Source organism: Berghia stephanieae, chromosome 8, assembly GCF_034508935.2.
Source record: "Berghia stephanieae isolate SIO BIC M18660-M18661 chromosome 8, UCSD_Bste_1.3, whole genome shotgun sequence".
NCBI classification, from domain to species: Eukaryota; Metazoa; Mollusca; class Gastropoda; order Nudibranchia; family Aeolidiidae; genus Berghia; species Berghia stephanieae.
Window position 1 is genome coordinate 42,847,184 of NC_088367.1, and position 23,082 is coordinate 42,870,265.

At 35.5% G+C, this 23,082-nt stretch overlaps 2 protein-coding genes across 4 annotated transcripts; one reads left to right on the forward strand and one right to left on the reverse strand.

The window, feature by feature from the left end:
* Window positions 1–930: 930 nt before the first annotated feature.
* On the reverse strand, window positions 931–7,182 carry LOC144978720 (GPI alpha-1,6-mannosyltransferase 2-like). Its single transcript, XM_078925144.1, has 3 exons — window positions 7,082–7,182; window positions 3,237–4,421; window positions 931–2,500 (listed from the first exon to the last, which is right to left on the reverse strand). Exons 1-3 carry the CDS (start codon window positions 7,148–7,150, stop codon window positions 2,093–2,095), a joined length of 1,662 nt encoding a protein of 553 aa, XP_078781270.1. The 5' UTR covers window positions 7,151–7,182; the 3' UTR covers window positions 931–2,092.
* Window positions 6,269–21,498, forward strand: LOC144978721 (transcriptional adapter 3-like). 3 transcript variants are annotated; one of them, XR_013646578.1, is made up of 11 exons: window positions 7,237–7,400; window positions 9,124–9,266; window positions 9,773–9,945; window positions 10,154–10,315; window positions 11,091–11,355; window positions 12,534–12,642; window positions 13,004–13,107; window positions 13,847–13,957; window positions 15,011–15,204; window positions 16,024–20,009; window positions 20,558–21,498. XR_013646578.1 is itself a non-coding variant. In XM_078925146.1 (10 exons), exons 2-10 carry the CDS (start codon window positions 9,137–9,139, stop codon window positions 16,150–16,152), a joined length of 1,377 nt encoding a protein of 458 aa, XP_078781272.1. In that variant the 5' UTR covers window positions 6,269–6,358; window positions 9,124–9,136; the 3' UTR covers window positions 16,153–21,498. The 3 variants fall into 3 exon arrangements, 2 of the variants coding, with proteins under 2 accessions (XP_078781272.1, XP_078781271.1); XM_078925146.1 differs by lacking the exon at window positions 7,237–7,400 and adding an exon at window positions 6,269–6,358 and having other exon boundaries at window positions 16,024–21,498; XM_078925145.1 differs by having other exon boundaries at window positions 16,024–21,498.
* Window positions 21,499–23,082: the final 1,584 nt, after the last annotated feature.

The following is a 23,082-nucleotide window of genomic DNA, read 5'->3' on the forward strand; positions in this document are numbered from 1 at the left end:
TCTTTTGACCTCCCATAGAGGGCAGGAGGCACTTACTGTGTCTTCTATCCCCCTATATATAGTATGCGCTTGGCTAAGAAGCTCATAACATTGCCATCCAGAAGTATAAGTATAACGGACCAACACACAAAGCTGTGTGTATCCATGAACGTTTATAGTCAGGTTAATACAGTTCAGTGGGCATTACTCATAAACGCGGATGGAAAAAACAATAACAAAGACCTGAGTGACATCATCTTCGAACTATCTATATATGTGTTTTCCAACTTGCTTTCTGTCTTTGTCTTGGAATGACATTACTTGGTGTTACCCTGATCCTGGTCGGATACCCTTGCTTGGAGGGAAGCAGTCAAATGAATAGTTTTGGGAGATTATATTTTATGTCTTGTAAATCATATGCACTGTATTATTTTTGTTTTACACATATAAACACTGTATTATGATGTGTAAACATTTGACTGTGTTCCTCTCAGACTCTCAGTGTGGACCTGTGCTTGTGTCAGGATGAGACATTCAGGTGATCTCAAACTAAGTACACTGATTGTGTGCTCTTGGAATCTACACCTGTTCCTTATTTGAACTAATTTCCCTTTGTCTTCCTTTTTCTTGAGTACTTCAATTGTAATTCTATAACTTATTACTATACCATTTTCTTCCCTTTTACTGGTGCTGATATGACCTAAATGTGTTGCAAGTGCCGTAAAACCATTTTTAAAAAAAGGTTACAAAGCTGATGTTATCATCTGATATACAGTGGTGATTTCAGTAACGGCTCAGATATTACAAGAGCTAAGACCTTTTTCAATCCCTGTAAAATTTTGGGGAAATAATAAAATGACTAATCTTATAAAAAATATGAACTTACAAAAATCAACATAAATTAATGCTTGATGCAAAAGAATCTCGAATTCACTAAAGCTGATACATGCATGTTATGAAAGGAAATTTAATTTCTGCAACATGTCCCCATGCATAAAGAATGCAAATGGTTAGGAAAGTTACTCGTATAATATTGAGTAAACCGTATTAACTTATTCAAAAACATTAAAGCAAACATATCCCTTGAAACAAAATTAACCCAGTTGACGGAACTGTTCAATCACACAGAGCGCATCCTTCTTCTCATTTCTAAGAATTGCATACGTTGACATGAAAACAAATGAATATGAATATGATATGAATATTTTTGTAAGACACATAAAAAACATGTACCTTAAGGTACACAAACACATGAATATTTAAATGTTACTCATGACTATTATTTTATGGCCTTTTGAAAACAATTTTCATATGAAAGACAGACAACATTGATAAATAATATAACACATATCTTATAAAATTCAATTTCCTTATTTATACTCGTAACTACTATATTTTAAAACTTTTTCTGTCAAATTTCTGGACATCATCTCTGCAGCTATTTGGTCTAGTGGCATGACACATGTCTTTGGGTCTTGGAAGGTCCTGAGTTCGAGTCCTGATCTGAGCAGCGCAAAGACTCTTTACTCACATTCTCTCGCTGTACTCTGTGTAAAATGAGTACTTGGCCTTAAACAGTGTTGTCTCTGTCTGAAAAAAATTCTAAAATCGCCTAACAGTCGTTATATCTCATCGGACATGTTAAGCATTGACTAGAGACCCCTTGTATAGCGGGAAGATAAAGATCTCTCTTACTCCATCTATTTTTTCCATACAGTCAAATAAATATGACCTAGTCCCCAGCAGGGGTTAAAAAAAACATGAGCTTTAAATAATAGCGATGTAACAGCCATTAGATGAGCTCAATGTGATTTACAAGCGACCCAATGCCAATAGCAACACTTGACAGTAACATGTAAGACAAGACATGCAGCCTGCAAGGCGCTATTATATTTTCCTGTCAACACTGTTGCTGGTCAGACAATCGTTTTACACCTTAGATTAATGAGAAAATATGAATAAAGAGCATTTTCCAAAGGCTCATCTATGCACCACTGTCAGTCTCAGCTAGCTGGATTCAAACTTGTGACATGCAGGTCACAAGACTACAAAGCCGTGATGCAGGCTTCTTGCATTGGTATTTAGAAGACAAAACTTTTGTAAAATGTGTCCTTCAAGTCCATGGTAAAAAGTTTGAAAACATGACAGTCCCAATGAACATATACCCTATGCAGTAGATAAAAATAAACTTGCTTTCCAGATTGAGTCTGCTCCAGTTCTTAAGCATAAATACGAGAATTTTTACACCGATATTTGACATTAAATAATGTTGACAAAAATAATCAAACCAATGAAACCATGTTTCATGTCCATTTGAAGAAGCGAAGCTCTCTTTTTTAGCTGCTAAGTGTCTTCGGGCAACAATATTTCCGAACACGTTTTGATCATCTTTTGCATGCATTGTGTCCAAGACAGAGATTAAGCTCTTGATATAGGAAGAGATGAGAGGTTCCTTTGTCAACATCACACCGGCATACCAGTAGAGTAATGGTGACGATGAAAAGAGAAGTCTTGTCAAAACCTTGAGATGAAACATTTAAAGAGAACAAATTATCAATTTAAGACGCATTTTAACATCTATCTAAAGTTTGAGACAAAAAATTCTAATTCAATTAATAATTTTAAGAATGCCATTGATAAAGGTCTTAGCAACATTATCTTTGATTTTGACGAATAATGTAACATGGCATTGGATATTATTGTACTAGATATTTTCCTCTATATTATCAATTAATTGACATTGAATACTAATTATATTATTGATAAATTGTATCTATGCATAAAAGTTACACAGAGCATTTAAAGGTTTTTAGAACCTATTAGCTCTTAAACGATACGATTTGATACAATACGATATTGTAAATTGCATCAAATGCATCAAGATACATTTTAAGCATACTTTACCAAAATGGACTTTTAAAAATTTGAACGCAACATCGTAACAGGATAAATTTGAGCAAGTTTAAGTCCTGGGAAATGCGGCATCGAAAGCTCAATAAGATTGTATAGAATCAACCATAAACACCCCACCTTCTTGAATGTAAGCTTCAATTTAATGTACGAAAACAGATAAAATGGACATTTCAGGTCTCCCCTTTATCAACAAAACAGGATGATTGAAACACTACAGATGAATGAGATAATGTGGTAGTGGCGTTGTTAAGATGAATAAAAAAAAACATTGATGGGACGCTATATATCGGGGGGGGGGGGGGGGAAACTGCATATATATGAGTACAATTCATAATAAAGTATACCTGGATATGAATAAAACAGCAACCAAATAAGGTGAGAAAGGACAGATGAATCACGTATACCACCATTTGCTCTGCAAGGTGAGACTTCTCATCTCGACAGCTGTCGTTGTCTTGTCCAAGGTTTGCATCTCCATCCATCCTCTTTCTATTCTTTTTACCATTACGTCTAAACAAACCCAGTGTTAAGAAAACTTCAGGATTTGTTTTGAAAAAGAATACACACGCAAAAAGACTCATTAACACGACTGGGGAAGCCAGAACAAAATTTGGGATTTGCTTGACTTGATAATAATTGAAAAAACCAACTCCCCAATGTTTGGCTTGGATGTGGGAATATGAAATTGGAAGTTTCTGGAAACACCATGACGATGGAGAATCTCCAACAACTTTATAACCTTGTTCTTTTCCATAAGCTATCACAGCCGAATTTGGCATAGAGTGTGATGATGTGCAAAAGAGTGTGTAAATGTAATACTGATATAGGAAAAATGTGGATAAACATATGATAAGACACACAATAACTTTTATACTGCTACTCAAGACTAAAAAGGCAAATTTTCTGTTGACACTTAAGCGCACTCCAGGATAAAATTCTTTGATAAAATTTTGTAATATACTGTACAGGATAAACCCAATTCCAACAAGCCCATTTGACCGTACTGAAATACTAACTGCTATCATCACTGATGCTCGAAAAATGAAACCCCTTTTAATGTAGAGTAATGACAGTATAAGAGAGTAAAAATACAAGATTTCTGAGTATGGAGCTGTCATGAATATGCTAGCAGGATTGATACAAAACACAAACGCTGACAACAAACTTGTGATTTCATCTAAACCTGTCTCCTTGCTTAAAATGTATAAGTTTCTCGCAGTTAGAGAAAACAATATGCAGTTGATAAGAACACCAGTGAGTAAAACGCATTGAGACATTTGAATAACACCAATCATGGATACCACTTTTGAAAATAAAGACACCAGGAATGGATAACATGGGAAAAAGGCCACGCAGTTTTCATAAGTATAGCCGTATTCAGCGATGTGAGTAAAATAGACCGCATCCCAACGTCGTAAACCTCCAAAACAAAATTGTAAGAAAGAGTCAAAGATGGTGGAGTTGATGAGTTGAAGTTGTGGGTTGAAAACATGTGCATCATGGTCAGGGATCAGACTATTGCTGATTATCTGGAGGGAAAAAAAAGGGATGAAACCAAACAATTAGGTATTTTATAAAAGTAACACATTAATACAAATTACTTATTGTGCTGTGGTCATGATATGTCTTTTGAGATAGTCATAGAGTTTAGGGGGATAAATTGGATAACATGTATAATATGTACAAAATGCAGTTTATTTCGGAAACGAAAAAAAATATATCAATATACAAAACAGTTGTTATGTGGAATTTTTTTTTCACAAAGCAAACTGACCAGTTGAAAAAAAGAGAAGGAAAAAACTCGTCCAATAACAATATTAAATCAGACCCCCCCCCCCCCCGAGATATGTCAAGTATTTGAAGAGTTGCAGATAAAATGAGGCCCATCCAGCAGAGCTGAAATATTAACCCATAAAACTGAAAATCAAATAAAGTAACAGGCCTGAACCCTAAAAACCATCCCTGACATTATTGCTAGAGATTTACACTAGCTTTTCACTTAAGTATGGAAGATGGAAATGAAGAATATATTATTCAAATACTGGGGAAAAAAAAGAAAATCAGGAAAAAAACAAAAAAACAAACAAACAAAAAACTACAAAGGTATAATGCCATTGTGTATATAACTGTGTTGGGGTAAGACCAACTGACTTGAAGGCGAGTGTCGTATTAGAAGGCCAGAAATCTACACATCAGTTGAAATCAGTCAACTTTATTATGAATTAAATTCAGGCCAACGTTTTATCTGTCATTCCCTACACCATTCCCAGAAAAATCCTAAGTTAAATGTCAGTGGCCTTACCAAAGCACCGCCTGATGGATCAAGGCATAGTGGGCTATTGACTTGTCTATTGAACAAGTCACTTGTGTCAGAAAATATTATTAGACCCAGTCACTTAACTATTTTAAGTGATATATTTATCATTAAATTAATTTACATTCTAAGCAGTGTTTGTAGTGTGCAACCAAGATCCACTGAAGGACTCCATGATAAAACTCCTTGTCTTTCCTCCTGCCCTGCTGCCTTAAAAAAAAATTTAGTTACCAATAAAATTTAAATTAAAATAAATTTCCCTTATTCATCCCATAGGGGAAATTTGTCTCTATAAACCAGGCGTCAGCCGCAGTGCAGTGCCGCACATTGAGCTAGGGTGAGGTGACTTGCTCAAGGCCACACAGCGCAGTGGTGGGTGATCGAACTCGGTACCTTTCGGGTATGAAGCAAAGATCTTATCGCAGAGCCGCACAGCCCCACATTTAATGAATTTCATTGATTGATCATCATGACTGGTCAGCAGCAGCACAACGGAGTAAAGTGAATTAGGGCGAGGTGATTTGTTCAAGACCAGACAGCCGAGTAATCCATAAGCTAACTCAAAGCAGTCTCAGTATCTTCTGCATAAAAGGCTAAGAGAGACCATACACACTGCCACACGGCCCCTTATTGATAATGATAGGTAGCTCATATTATATAAAATCACTCAGCGGCAGATGGTAGTCATGAATAATGTTAATGATGGGAACATCAGTCCACTAAAGTCATACATGCATTTATAACTTTAGTGAAGCTATAAAGGCATGCATGACTCAATAAAGTTCACTCTGTGGCAGTTTACAGTGATGAAATCCTATTTCATGCCAGTAAATTATATAAAATCACTCAGTGGCAGTTAATTAGTGAATATAAAATGATGAGAACATCACTCCATTATGCATTCACAACATCACTGCGTGGCAGTTAACACGATCTGAATATCAATCTGAATGTTACTCGAAGTCAACTCAATTCAGAGTATTGTATTCGAGGGCATATATATAAAATTACTCTGTAGCAGCTAATAGAAATAAATAGAAAAAGATGGGTGCATCAAATCATTTCGTGGCATAGGATTGAACTAAATAGATACTTTGGCTCATCAACAGCCGAATCAACTTGGTCACAACATGGCTCCGTATATGAATATGAGTAAGTGGCGTTGCTCACAAGTTACCATGGCTTAGACTTAGTAGTAACTGATTCGCCAACTTTGATGCTACCACATTTAAGCACCTCCCCTACCCATGTGTCATTAGTCACAGTCGCAGTGACTGTAGAGAGACGAATGACTGACAGAAGATGAGTTGAGTAACTGTGTGTAAGTGTTAAGTAACTGCATAATTTTCACAGTATCTGACGGTTCTGTTATCATTTTAAAGAGCAGAGATCAAGCTTTGTTTAGGTGTGCAATGTAATCACATTTTATTTTTTTAAATTACATCATTACAAACTTGTAATTCTTTTCAAAATTTAGAGAACAAAAACTAAAAGAAAACGCATCTATCACTATCTATCTATCTAGAGATAATAATTCGTTTGTTTATGCCAAATTTCAAGGGGAGGCAGTATGTTTAATTTTGGACGTCAGTGATCAACCCTCTTTACTCCATGCTAAAGCCCCATTTAAATGAATAATCAGCTTTTCGAGAGGCTGTCCAGTGGGGGAATTTCCAGCCACAGTCATAGATTTTGAGTTGAGCTTTGCAGCAATATCTCAATCTCAAGATGATCATGAAGTGAGGTAACTTTTTTAACCATCCTGGTTGTGAATCTATTTTAGCGCTAATGGATAAGCAGATTTGAATGAATATATTAGATACTAATTATATCATTTAGAAAATTTAAGTCATTTGGATGAGAGATGATATTTACCTGAGTAATTATGATAGCTAATCTAGAAATGAAAGCGAAAGTAGTTAAAGTGGTGATCAAAGCTGCCATTTTGTTTGTTTATGTAGCTCTTTTTTGTTGACGGATATAATATTCACCAAGTTATTTATGAGACATGCGCATGCTAAAGCATCTTTGTAAGTGGCTTTGTTTCCGGGTTATTGGGTTGATAATTCATTCCCTGAAACTGCTTACTGCCTGGAAATCTCTGCTTGGTTTACTTCTGATGATTCAGAAAATACAAATTCAAGCAAGAAATGACATTGAAAGAATAGTTTCTGAACATATCAGTCAGACACTAGTAAGTAAATGTGGTCATGATATGGTGTGTAATGATTGTTCCAAGTCTTCGCCTAAGCTCACTAGACCGAGTCAGTCAGTGTTTGTTACTGTTACTGTTTGGCTGGGTCTCTGAATGAAAGAAAGCGAAAGTAAAACAAAGTTGCCAAAAACCCTCATAATCTAATTCATAACATCCCAAGAAATCACACAAATGATACAATATAAAATAGAGGTGGCCGAATGGGTAAGACTTTTCACGACGTGTACGTATTTGCTAATTTGCATTAACTATTGTCGTAACACTCGCTAACACTAACAACACTAGTACTTACCCGGCGAGAAAGCTCTGCTCATTTGCTCATTTAGGACTTCGACTGATTCAACTGCTCCTTTTTGTTGACTTTGTTGGGTTGAGCAAGTTCTTGGGATTTAGCGACATAAGATAAAGACAGTTGTCAGTTTAGCCTGAAGTTAAAGGTGATTTGGTCTGATTCTTCTCGACATCAATTACAATTACTATTACTAACTAACAAAGACCCCAACCCGAATCGCCTTTACGTTGAGGCTGAGGGGGCGAATTTTTTATTCGTTTAATCTTCATCTTTATTCATTGTTTGTTTATTTGTTGTTTTTTTAATTGAGAGGTTGCAAGTTTCAGCCGTCCAACACAAAAATCATTTTTATTTTATTTTTTGTTTCAGTTTTCATTTTCATTTCTTTTTACGTTCTTCAAATTTCTCTTTCATTCAAAAATTCGTTAACTTTTATTTTTTTGGAGGGGGGGGGGGGGGTATTATCTAGCTCTAGAATGTGCTTCCTCCTGGTCCTCGTAGAAATGGCAGAATGATGAAAGATGGTGCTGAACTCTCGCAGATAGGTAACTAAAAAAATCTCAAGAATGGAAACTGTTTGGAGAAAAAGAGTTCAAGTTTATTTCCTCGAGCATTTGGAGAAATAGTCACCTCAATTTAAAAAAGGGTCAAAAGAGCATGAGAGAAGTGGCACGGCTGCTGGATAGCCATTTATCCTAGTTTATTTGATTTATTGATATTGTTTATCAAATTCAATTAGTTTTTCAATGGTCTCAGTCTTAGTATTGAAAGCCATGTGAACTTCTATTTAACTTAACCACTTTTGAAGTTGAATTTGGTCAGGTGGAAGTCTGGCCATATGGCAGCCCTGCCTCGCTGATGTCATGTTGCGTGCCAAGTGATGGTGGGCAAAATGACTGACTCTTCTTCTCATTGAAGCACAAATTGGGTAGATGTTTTGTAATGATACGTGAAGTACTTATCATATTTCAATGAAATTTGAACTATATATATATATATAACCTTTTTAACGGCAGAGTTTTAGAAAAATTTCACTCAAATGGGCAAACATCTATTTTTTCAGTGATCCCTCAGTATTTGTCGTTCGACATAAAATCTAAAATTACCTCTTTCCTAACTGTCTGCTAACTTTCGTTCATATTCATTGATAAACAACAGCTTTATGGTGAATTTTTCAAAATAGCATACCTGAAGTCACCGTGTCCCATATTTTGCCTTTAATTTGCACCACTTTGGGACCAAATCCTAAATCGAAACCCAAGGATTTCCATAAGATCGGCATTGTTATATGATGCAACAAAATCAGGAAATATAAATTGGAAAAGTTAATCATGTTCAGCATTTTTTTTTTCTCGTCATGCTAGCAACAGTTGGCTCTTTGGTGATACAGGTCTTCTCATTTATCAACAGCTTTTAGCCAAGCATGAAAGGTAAAGGGAAAGCACCACAGGACAAAGAGAAGGAGAAGGATCGGGACATCAAGGACTGTCCTCTGCAATTTCCAGATTTGACCACTGTTGACCACACAAAGGAGTGTCCCAAATATGCTCAAGGTGATGAACCAAATTACTCTACATTTGAAAGTGATAGATCTATAGTAAAAAATCATCAAACACACTGCTTTTTAAAAAAATCTCCTTACATATAAAAAGTGGTCCTTCAGAGCCATTATGGAGCTGGAGTTTATCCCAGTTTCTATAGTGTGAAACAGACAATAGCAATTGCTTGCTACGCACACTAGTCTATTGCAAAGTACTTTCTGCCAGATCTAACAGATCCAGCTGCTGGGTGGACAGGGGGGTTGGAAAAAAAAATCTCGACTGCACTCTGGATCGATCTTGGTCCCTTTGCGTGTGAAGCGAGTGCTCTACCAACTGAGCTATTGCGACCCCCCTCCTTACATTTTTTTAAAATTTTTTTTTCATTAAAATTTCAGATTCCAAATTGTGGAAGAAGTTTTTATACCAGACAGCAATTGTGCCTATGGTTGAAAACCCTTAATCCGATTTTGTACTTGACTATGTATTTTTTAATGCTATCCTGATTTCTCTCTCCATAGTTTTGTCAAGGGGTGAAAATGGTAATGTCACCCTGGAGGAGTTGGACCAAATACAGGCAGATATTGAAATACTTCTGGCGTCCGTAGGTAAAAGGCTAAAGGTCCTCGGGACCGAGAACCAAGTGCTGGTCTCATGGACTGACAAAAAGGAAGGGAAGAAGAATGGGAAAGGGGTAAGTTGTGATAATGTGTTAAATTATTCAGGATATTGTAATGATTAGAAGTAGGATTTTTTTTTTAAAACAGTGATTTGCAGCTATCGTAGTTAAGTTTGAATAATCTTGTTTTTATGCATGTGTTCAGTTTTAAAGTTTTATCGTTTTCTCTGTATAAAAGTGATAAATTAAGATTGATTTTGTTTGTTTTTTAAAATATAAATAGTCAGATTCATCATCTCAGACCCCAACTCCAATGAAGCGTAAAGGCACCCCTACAACAGAAGAAAAAGACAGAGAGAAGACCAGTAAAAAGTTTAAGGACACAAACGGGAAAGCATCTCAATCGTCTACTCCAACACCTCGTAGCAAAGGGAAGAATTCTCAGGTGATTATTAAACGTTTTCATGGATTTCCATTACTTCAGTTGTGAGTAAGGAGCGTATTTTTGTTTGTTCTTATTACTTTTGTCAGATACTGATACTACATTTCATTTAAAGATTTGTTTTTTAAATTTTATATTCTGCATTTCATTGGCAGTCTTTCTTTATCATTAACAGTGCAGCTGTGTGGTCTAGTGGTATGACACTCGCTTTCGGATCGGAAGGTCCTGTGTTCGAGCCTCGTGCTTGGCACATAGTTGAGTCCTTGGAAAAGGCTCTTTACTCACATTCTCTCACCTTACTCAGGTGTAAAATGAGTACCTGGTCGTTAACAGCATTGTCTTTCTCTGAAAAATTGTAATATCGCCTAACAGGCGTCATGTCCCGTCCTACATGTTAAATGTTGCTGTTGACCAGGGACCCCCTGTAAAGCGCTTTGAACACATTTAGTGGATATTGCGCTATATAAAGCTCAATTTTAATTTTTTTTTTTTTACTTTACAACTGATGCAATGTATGGTCGCATGATTGTTTCCTGTAAAGTTTATAATTGTAGTAGAAGTAACCCATTGATTTTATATCTATATACTAACAAGTCTTACACAATGATAATGAACATGGGAAATTACGTGGAACGAATTTGACTGTTTTAATACTTGAATGATGAGTCCTCTCTATATGAAATTAGAATTCCCTTAGAAAAATAGATAATTGATTTACCAGTCTTTAAATTGGAAGTGCTTTAATTGTTTCTGTGCTATTTTATCTTATCTATAACAGTCCAAAGGTCAACCAGAGGACTCAGCTACAGCCTCAACAGACTCCAGCACAGATCTGCCGAAACTGCCCAAGAACGACGCAGTCAACAGGTTCTGGGCTTCGGTGGAGCCCTACTGCACCCCAATCACAGCAGACGACTTGCGTGTCATAGAGGAGCTTCTCAAGTCCTACGAAGAAGACACAGAGTACATGAAGATACCCTCTCTTGGTATTCATTACACACAGCGTTGGGCTGAGGAGGACTTGCTAGAGGAGCAAGCTGATGGTTGGTGCAGATTATGTAGCCTAAAAATGTGTTTAACAGGCTTGCCTATTATTATTATTATTATTATTATTATTATTATTATTATTATTAAGGCCAGCATGGCCCAGCATTACAGTCTTTGCTTGGTACCCAAAAGGTACAGAGTTCGATCACCCATGGCCGCACTGTGTGGCCCTTAGCTAGTCACCTTGCCCTAGCTAAATTTGTGCCACTGCACTGCGGCTGACGTCTAGGTTATTTCAGTCTTCCCTTGGAATAGACCTAGACCCTCGAAACAAATTTTCCCTATGGGATGAATAAATGAAGGGAATTGAATTTAATTAAGGAAAATTCATAGGATGTGAAATTTTGGCTTCAATTTCAGAATTTTGTGAGCATCTCTAAGTCATTGAAGCTTATTGAAAATGAAAATTGATGCATTGCGTAATCTTTGTGAGGGTAAATTGACGATTTTTTATTTTAAGTTGATCATATTATAGCAACTACAATATTTATCTCTCAGAAATTATGAAGTTTTAGATTCTCAAGTAGGCAGGTCTGGTATAGATAATTGTTACAACCAAAATGACATTTGTCATCAATAACAACTTCCAGTTTTATATCCTAAGGAAGGACAGAACGGCAAATTGACATTTATTTTCATTTGACAAAATCTGGAATATGCTATATGTGGATGCTCAGTATTCCAGCTAGGCTAGAATTTGTGCACAAGGTCAATATCTCATTTGTGGTCTTTTTTTTTTTTCTTTTTTTTTTTTTGGCCAGCTAATGATTATGCTCTTTTTCTGATTTATGCGGTTTTTCCTGTAATTTTTTTGGAGAGCTAGACATCTATTTGAATAATTGCATTTGATAATTTGTCACTTTGGTGCCAGATTTGTTTACACTGTCCAACATATTGTTGATGATTTCAAATTCAGAAGCAGCTGAATCACATATATGATAAATGCTCATTTTTTTCCCCCCTCATTTTCTTCTTGAGATGTTTTGTGCTGTATGAGTAAAATACCTGCAGAATAATTGGACAATCATTATTTTCATTTTTTTTCCCCCTTAATGTCCCTTTCAATAGAAGATGGTCCCACAAATATTGACTTATTATTACTTTGACAGAAGAAACTTTTTTTTATTATTATTGTTTCACACCAGTAATATCAGTCCTTTCTTACCCAAAACAGGTGCTAAAATACATGAAAAGAAAAAGTCCAGTGAACATTGCAATGGCAATGCCAACTCGGATGTCAGCATGCTGAAAAAGAGGGACAAACGGAATTCTGGCAGTTTTTAGTGAGTATACACTAGTCAATTGGAATACATGTATGGTTATATCTGGTAAATACACAGCTTTGCCATGTTCATACTTAATCAATTTGCGTTAACAAGCCGTATGAAAGCCAATTTTTTTTCATTTCAAATAGAGCAAGTTGCCTGTAAGATGTACTTTTCTGTTTGTTGTGAGTTCAAGACCTTGTATCTACACAAGTGATACAACATTTAGTTCTATAATTATTGATTATTGCCAAGAGTCGGTCCCTATAAATTTCTTAAATATTTTCTGATTTCACAATATATTTTACATATATATATATTAATATATATGTATATTTAACTGATTTTTATTTATTTTTTATTATGAATTCTATTGTAGTATGGACGACTCCCCATTTGGTCCCCTCACACAGCGTTTGGTATCTGCATTAATAGAAGACAACCTGATGACTCCTATGGATGATTCCATGGCAGATGTAGCTGGTAAGTTTGATTAATTTGTCCAACACTGATAGAATTGTCATGCAGGAAATAAGGGTTACTGGTAGGGTCCTTTGTCTCCAGCTTATATATGTCTTTTTCTTTTTGGCTTTCTGTCATTGTCTTAAAACGAGGAACTTGGTTTTGTAATGAACTCGGTTGACATCCATTTCCCTTAAAGATGTACAAGTCTTTTTCTTTGAGAAATGTTTTTTTTTATTGTTTTTTTTTTTTTTTTTGATATCATCTTTACAAGTGAAACAATATGAGTGTCCCCTTTTGGTAGGGATCCTGTTCCATCCATCTGAGATTTTCTGTGGTTACGAACATTGTATATAGAGAAATGCCTTAAACACAAGCTTAGAGTTCAGAATGAAAAATTACCAATAAAATATATTTTTTAGAATTGCTAGTCATACACTGAGAATTTAGTCTTAATACTTAATGATTTTTTAAAATAATTGATTTAGTAACACTTAGAAATCTGAATGGGGGAATCAGTGTAGTTTCTGTGTCAGAGTCGAGCATACTATTAACTAAAATTTTCCCAACCTCTTGTATTAATCATTATTATTATTATTATTATTATTATTATTATTATTATTATTATTATTGTCGTCATTATCATCGTCATTTATCTGGTGCTGGAATAGCAACAAAAAAAGTAACAAGTGCCAACAAATTCAACAAGAACATCAAAGAATTAATCTGAGAAACCTTTACTTATTTGATTTCCGTACAGAAAATGGAGCTGAGCCCATGGCTGTATCTCCCACCTCCCTTGCCAAACAGTTAAACATTGGTAACCCTGCCACCCTTGAACGGAGAATAAGGAAGGAGTTGGAGGAACAAGGTGGGTGTTATTTTATAAAATAAATAGTAAAATCCCTTTCTTCATCCCCAAGGCGATATTTGTCTTTAGGCCTATTCCAAAGGAAGACTGGAATAGATATGCATTTATACATACCACTTTCATAAGGCTATCACTCACACCAATAAAATCAGTATATTTGATATGCCAGTTGTTAATATTTGATTTTTAATACTTTAAAAAAACATTATTTCCAAAATCCTACAACAATTGCTGATGAATTCCATATCAAAATGAAGGCTTGTTGATACTTTAATTTTTTTTTTACAGACTTCATAGCAACACAAAGCTTGTTGTGGATTAAAGTGACGATTGTGTTTTGCAATTTTAATCATAAGAATCTATTTTGTTTTAAATCACTCCTGACTAGTTATAAAATTTGTAGCCGTCGGTAAGATGAAATAGAATAGAATTCACTTTAACTAGCATAATAAATGTAACAGTGAATGACATCATCAGTCAGATGGTGAAAAGGTTTGAACTGCCAAGTCTAGTTAGTAGGTCAATTTTTATCAGAAATGAGTTCTTGTCATAAATGATTAAATCAACCCTTTTTGAACATCTTCATGAAATAGCAAGGCTTAATTTCACTTCTTTATATTTTTTACAGCTAGTCAGATTGAAAAATTATGAAATTTGACAAAAATTGTTGGATACCTTTCCTTTACATAACTTCATGAAAAATCACCCGATTTACTTCAAATAAAGATTGAAATACTCTGGGGAGCATATTCTTTCAGAAAATGTAGGAAAAGAATGCAAATCCAAAATTTTCACCTTCCGACTGATTATGTCATGCACTGACACAAATTAGCAGTTTGGTCTCAGGAGCACTTTTACCAAACTTTCCTTATCAACAATTGTTTCATTAAATAATGATGATGTTTGTGACTGAGGCCAAATATTTGTAGTTCTTGGCATTGAAAAAAAATAAAAAGTTTGGTAAGTCAGTGCAGCAACTATTTGGTTCTTTTGACTTTTATTTCACCCAACTTAACAACATCTTTTCATTTTTTTTTTTTTTTTCTCGTAAAGGTATTCTTGAGAAAGAGGAGGAAGAAGAAGATGACCCCAATGATGAGGTTTTGGCAGAGCTACGTCGCAAACAGCAAGAGCTTCGTGCTGTCAGCCAACAAAACATCAACATCCTTAAAAGTCTTTACAGGCAAGGTCAAGAAGACATGGCCAGGCAAGAGTCCAAGAAAAAACTCATGGCCATCGACTCGGAGGTAAAAATAATAAAAAATTTTCCTTTATTTTGTCATTTTCAAAGTACAAGGTTGCTGTAATAACATTGTTTCTAGTTTTGATGTGTGGATGTTTCACACATTAATTATAGTATTATTATATGTTGCTTGGGAGAAGAGTTCTTGTTCTGTGTAGTGTTCATGTTGACTTCGGACTAACGAAGTCTGTCTTGTATCGAGTTGAAATAAAGTTGATTGAGTTAAACAGCAGATCGTAATTCACATTAATTCAACATTATAACAGTTGTCAATTTTCCGTATATATTTACGGAATTCAGTATATTATAAACCCTCAGTATATTTTCCAATCACCTGCTAAACGGAAAATAGTATCTGCATAATGTCTTTTTACTGGAATTAAGCACTCTGAAAGGGGTCCATCAATATGTTTGCGTAAATGTGTGTTCTATAAGAGTCTGTTATTATTATTCCCGATTCCCTCAATTTCCAGATGTTTTCACATTTTTGAAGCGGTCTTAATTCATCAGTTATGAATGACAGAGGCAAAAAGTGGCGTGTTGATATTGATACTGTTTTGTGTTTTTTTTAATCTGTGAGAAAATTACACAAGTCAAAGTGATACTAAGCTGTGAACTGTGAATGGTAGTAAACTAAAATTAATATAACAGCTTAAAGAAAGAGCGAAATGGAACATTTCAGGTTCAAAACCCTTCTTCAGCCAACAACAACAAAAAATAATGTTAAACCAGAAAATTACAGAGTGTTAAAAGTACAAATTTTTGTGAAAAGAAACTCGAAAAACAAAAATGAAGACTGTTATCATTTTCTATCTAATTTCAGGTAATGGACGCATACAGAAAAATCCAAAATGCAAGACAGAAAAAGAAATCGCCTACCAAGAAAGAAAAGGAAGCCATTGCAAAAGCTTTGAAGGAGAGAGAGGCTATCATGAAGCTATTAGAAGTGTAGAGATCTATTTTTCATTCGTACATCAGATCAGCATTACAGCCGTCATTGGTCGAGCCAAATAGGGGCCTCCTCTTGCTACAAAGTCAAGACATATTTAGCATGGTCAGTGACTGGATTGATGATGATGGTGACAAAACTCTTTGTCCTGGAGTTGTGTTCTGGAGTACAGCACTTTGCAAGACAGTAGTACCCCACTTGACACAGATATGAATGAGAATTTGGCATTAGCCTTGGGGCATTGTCAAAAACTGCATTCAACAGGCAATTTCAGCTGTGTGAGATAGAAGGGGTTCCATACAAAGTGGAATAAACTGTTGTGAAGCTCATTGCATATAATTGAACTTTTTTTTTTTTTTTAATTGAGCTATCATATAGAGCAATATCCACTAAACGTGCTCAAGGCACTTTACAAGGGGTCCCTGACCAACGGCAACATTCAACATGTAGGATGGGACATGACTCCTGTTAGGCGATAGTATAATTTTTTTCGGACTGAGACAATGCTGTTAACGGCCAGGTACTCATTTTACACCTGAGTACGGAGAGAGAATATGAGTAAAGGGCCTGTCCAAGGACTCGATTATGCGCGCACCGAGCGAGGCTCGAATCCAGGACCTACCGAGTCGAAAGCAAGTGTCATACCACAAGACCACATAGTCGCACACTTATGTAGTGTAGCTTAATTTAAGCAAAGCGGCTTAATCATCTTTGTCTTCTATACTACTGTGGTTTATACATCATTTTGTTCAGCAAATAGAGAGGAGTTTTCTTCTTGCTTTATGTTATAATAATTTGACTTTATGGTTGTTCCTATACTACTTTTAGTAGTCAAATAATTTTGATCACATATACATTGATAGTGGTCGACTGTCCTGATAAAATTGGGACTTTCTCGATTTGGTAGTCTGGAGAAAAACAAAACCAAAAAGTGGACTGTTTTTGTGTATGGTAATGACCCTTGCATGTCCTGGGATTGTGCTTTTTCTCTGACTAGCAAATTAAAACAAGGAATTGAAAAGGCTCTAAATCTGGATTATGTTTTATAATAGCCAAAACATTCAGCTGTTTTTGAAAAGTTGGCCGCTATGCAGAGATATATGTGGACAAATAATACAATGTCGCGACTGTTGTGAAAGTCAGGTCAAAATAAGCTTGATCATTTGATCTGATGATGACTTATCTTGCCTTATTTTAATTCGGTTGTTCATCAGACTACACACACAGTGGCTGAGTACCACTAACTCCCTATTTGAATGATGCCTTCCGATTTGCATTTTCTCAAATGGAAATGTGATTCCATGTAACCCATTCAGAATTTGACGAGCTTTTATTTCACTTTGGAGAAAAACAAAAGGGTGCTAATGGGCTTTCTGAAGAGTTTTTTTAAAAAGGTTACTGCACCTTAGATTTTGATGGTGGTATTTGAAGATTATGATGGTTGTTGTATTATTATTGTTGTTTTTATGATGATAATATTGATATTATTGTTATAAGATAAAGATTTTTTAAAAACTTGAGCATTTCTATAGTGCAATGTCCACTAACTGAGCTCAAAGCACCTTACAAGGGATTCCTAAGCCAACAGCAACACTTAACATGTAGGATGAAGCATGATGCCTGTTAGGCTAGTTACAATATTTATTGTTTCAGATAGAGACAGCGTTGTTAACAGCCAGGTACTCATTTTACACCTGAGAACGTGAGTAAAGAGCCATTTCCGGGGACTTGGCTATGCATCACTCAGAGTGGGAATCGAACCCTGGACATTCCGGTCAGGAGGTGAATGTCATACTGCTACACCACATTGCCACACAATATTATTGTTATTATCATTATTGTGTTGTATTATTATTATCATTATTATTTTTACTATTATCTGAAAACATATGTTCACTGGAACTTTGAACATGTCATAACCATCTAGCTATTCTAAATTGAGCTTTTATATAGCGCAATATCCACTAAACATGCTCAAAGCGCTTTACAAGGGGTCCCTAGCTTGATGGAAGCCAGGATTTTTTAGAAGCTGCTAAGTCTTCCTCCTTTCTTGTTGTCTTGTTTCTATTCACAATCTACCATTTAAAATCAAAATCTCTGAGATGAAATTTTCATTTTTTCTTTCTTGATTTTTCCCTTATTGATATTGACTCGTATTTTACACACTTGTGTGAACCGTTCTCAATTGAATGCTATTATTACAACATTGTTGGAGTTATTTTCTCATCCATAAGTCCTACTTGTAAATGACTTCTTGCCAAATCGGATATGAAAGGGGTTTTTTTTTTATGTTCGTTTGTTTAAATCCAAGTCCAGTGGAATCTACATCAAGTCAACTTAACTTCTCTTGTTAGCCAAAAATTTCTGTTGGTTATCTAATGTGTTTCCGTTGATAATGGATAAAAGTCAACCAAATTTTCTGGGTCGGCGGTGTTGGCTTCATTAGGATTCCACTGTGTATATCAGGGTTGCCGATTTTCCATACATTTACGGAATTCGGTATATTAAAAAAACCTCAGTGTTTTCCAATCACCTTTCTGAATGGAAAAAAAAAGGAAGTATCGAATGTCTTTTTTATTGGAGTTTGCTGCTCAGATAGGGGTTGGTCGATTGTTCCAGTGAAATTGAAGTGAAATTTTGTCTCTTGAACGGCAACCCTGGTTAGGATGAATGCTTATAAAAGAAGAAGAAATGTTAGTCTGAATCCATTTTATGTTAGGATTGAATAAATGATATTGGTGATGATGAAGACTAAGATCATGAGTTTTATTCATGAATTCTAAAAGTAAGCATTTTTTCGATGTGCTGGCGTAATTTTGTGAATGTGTAGATGTATATATACTGTAGCTTAAGCATTTATATATGTGGGGAAAGCAAGTGTCTGAGCTTTTGTGAAATATGTATCTGTTTGTGCTATATTCATGTACATTTTCCTCAAACTCATTCAAAAGCAAGATAGGCGTCTGGTGTGTGATGTGTTGTGTGTGTTAATGAGTATGATTCATCCAAAGTAATTTGTAATTTCAGCGCTGGTGTCTCGGAGTTGTAGCACTATATAAGTTTTCAGCATTATTATTATGTCCATAATTTTTTCCTTATTTTTTAATATTTTTTTTGTACACGGTTTCCACAAACTTTTTGCATTTCTTGAGAAGTTCGAGGAAACCGTGCTTAAATGTAGTACAATAATGAGGTTAGACATTGCTATGTAATTGGAGAAAACCCTAAGAAACCTGGCGAAGGACCATGGAGGAAGAATTAAAGGAAGTAGGCCTGTCCTGGAATGGAATACAGCCACTGCAAAAGCAGCCGATCGCAAGAAATGGAGATGTCTGGTGGATGTCCTATGTGCCTCAAGGCCCGAAGAGGATTAAGTATGTAATTGGAGAAGGTCCTAAGGTTGATTGCCGTTTCAGATTCTGTTATTACTATTCTTCTTTGAAATTAATAGTATTCAATCTGTTAAATCAGTTGTTGTGAATAAGTATTTCTGAGGACAGTTGATTTCTATTTTGTTATATTATTGATTTTGCTACACATGAACCTTGGGATTAGAAACAGGGTAGGAGCCACACATTTGTAGTTTTGCAAGCACCACAGAACTCGTTAACAATCAAAGAAATCTCGATACGGAGATGTAGGAGTAGGAATGTTTGACCGTTGAACATGCTATGTCACCAAGTCTATTTGATAAATAAGGGGTCAAGGGTTCAAATCCCAAGCTTTTTTTTCTTTTCTATATTTTTCTGGTTTACTTTGTCCGGCCTTGAATCACAAGCCACTTCCCATTTTATCTTTTTGATTTTGACAGTGCTCTACCTTTGATGTAGCTCTTTATTTAAAGGTATTTTTAACAAAGGGTATACTGGGTGGGGATCCTGACCTCCCATTGTGGGCGGGGAGGTACATGCTGTGTCTTCTATCCCCCAACCCGTTTTCCAATTGTTTCCTGTCGTTGTCTTGGAATGAGATTACTTGGTTTTGTCCTGGCCGTGGCCTGAGTTCCTTGGATGGGAGGGAAACAGTCGAATGTATAGTTATAGTTTTGGGAGATTGTATCTTTTTACTTGTAAATCATCTCTCTGTTATGCATTGTATTATGTTTAGTTTACATATTATATGATTCGTAAACATTTGAGTGTATTCCTCTTAGTTGGGACCTGTGCTTGTGTCTGGATGAGACTTTTAGGTGATCTCAAACTAAGTACTTTGACGCTGTACTCTAGGAATCCACATCTGTTTCCTATTTGAACCAATTCCCCTTTGTCCCACCTTTTCTTTTGTGCTTTAATTGTAATTCTAGAACTTTTTACTATCCCATTTTCTTCCTTTTTACTGGCGCTGATATGACCTTAACGTTTTGCAAGCGCCGTAAAACCCTTACAAACAAAACAAAAAACAAACAAAGGGTATATAACTGAAATCTTTGAAAATTTTGCAATCTCGTCTTCTGGCCCTTGTCCTTACAATCATTTATGAAACATTGGCGATTGTAGTAAAATATGTAATATATTCGTGTTATCTTTGACTTAATTCTATTTCGAAGAAATGTTTGCATTTCTAACAACAGAATCAGCTGATGTGTGTAAATATGTATTATAAAGACAATCATTTTTAAAAAAAGAATATTTGATTTATTATTTTTGTTTCGCTCATTTGTATATCGTTCATTTTTTAATTTCTCAGTTGTTTTTTTTCTTTTGATTTTTTTGTTTTTGTTTCTTCCTTTTTAATTAATTCATTTTTTATACAAATTTTATCATTTTCTTATGTTCTTGGTTTGCTGCTGCTGATGATGAAAACATAGATTTTGAAACCTTATTCTCGATATGAAAACGTGAAAAACAATATAGTCTCCACCAAAACGGGCATTATCCATAATTTTATGTAGATTAGTTATTTGTCAATGGTGGGTTAAATTATGCTATGAAGGCATCTCGGAATAGTCCTGGGTATAGTATTAGTATTGGGATACAAAGTTAACAATTAATAATCCATACTAAGTTAAGCGCTGATAAAAGTAAGAGCCTAGGATGTTGTGAGTAGATTTTTGCACCTTGTTCTCAATAGTTGGAAGGGGGAGTGGGGAGGGACCTGAGAGAGAAATGATAGTAAGTACTGTTTTGAATTGGGATTTTCTTCATATATGATAAACCAAGTATTACAACCATGAAGCGTCTGTTAATTGTTGTTGTCGAAGTTTGTAATAAATCTTGTTCCTATAAATGTATTAAGATGTTATTTTAATTCATTTCTGAATTTATTTATTTTATTTTCTTTAAAAAAAAACACAAGACAGGAAAAATAATCTGAAATCGAAAATAAAAAATTTTCACAGCGAATCCAAAACCAATCTCTGTTTTCATTTATGATTTTTAGTCATGGTAATTTAAAAATCATTTTTGGGTTGTATGATTTTTGGCATTTTTTTTTTTTTTTAAATTAAGCACTAACTCTTAGATCATTATAAAGAAAGAAAAAAGATGTCAAGATAAGTAGTAAGTAGTGAAAGAGTGGCCAAAGATAGATCTTGATCCCCCACGCCTGAGGTAATCCTGACCATCCCACATAGGGGGCAGCGGGGCTCAGCGGTACAGTCTTTGCTTCATACCCGAAAGATACCGAGTTCGATCACCCACCGTTGCGCAGTGGGGCATTGAGCAAGTCACTTCGCCTTAGCTCAATTTGCGGCTGACGCCTGGGTTACAGGCCAGTCTTCCCTTGGAATAGACCCAAGAGACAAATTTCCCCTATGGGATGAATAAAAGGAATTTTATTTTTACTTTCATTTTATATAATCTAGTATAATGTATATTATATATATATATATATATATATATATATATATATATATATATATATATATATATATATATATATATATATATATATATATATATATGAAGTTGTAATAGTAATAGTAGTCCTTCAGTGCCCGAGATTTCCCCAATAAATTGCTTGCTTCCCTTTGGGTTAAATGCAAGTCTATCGCACTTTGCTTCCCACTAGATCTACCAGACCCAGCTATCAAATGAATGCTGATTACTGGGTGGGGTCTTCTAACCCCGCATGGGGTCGCTTGCTGTGTCTTCTTTCCCCTTATATTAAAAGAAAAATGAGCTTTTATATCGGCAATATCCACTAAACGTGCACAAAGCGCTTCACAGGCGGTCCCTGGCCAACAGCAACACTTAACATGTAGGACGGAACATGACGCCTGTTAGGCGATATTATAATTTTTTCGGACAGAGACAACGCTGTTAACGGCCAGATACTCATTTTGCACCTGAGTACGGTGAGTAAAGAGCCTTGTCCAAGGACTCAACTATGCGCCGAGCGAGGCTCAAATCCAGGACCTTCCGATCCGAAAGCGAGTGTCATGCCACAAGACCACATATCTGCGAGTTGCTTTCTATCTCTGTCTTAGTCCTAGTTTTTTTTCCTGGCCAGGGTCCTTTACTGAGGGGGAACAGTCAAATGCTTAGTGTTCATTTTAGAAGATGGCGGGGGTTTTTTCCCCTTGTAAATCATCTCTATGTTATGTACTGATCTTTATATTTCTTGTTTTGAACATTATCTTGTAAACATTTGAGTGTATTCCTCTTATTTGGATTCAGTGTTGGTGTCTGGGTGAGACTTTTGGGAAATCTCAAACTAAGTACATTGATGGTATGCTCTTGGAAGCTACATCTGTTCCCTATTTGAACCAATCCCCCTTTGTCTTACTTTTTCTTTGGTGCTTTAATTGTAGTGTTAGTATTTTTTGACGATCCCATTTTCTTCCTTTTTACTGGCGCTGATATGACCTAAATGTGTCGCAAGCGCCGTAGAACCCATATAAACAAACATCACTTCTCTATTATGTCATGTTTTGTAAGCATTTGAGTGTGATCCTCTTAGACGGATCCTGTGGCTTGTGTTTGAATGAAACTT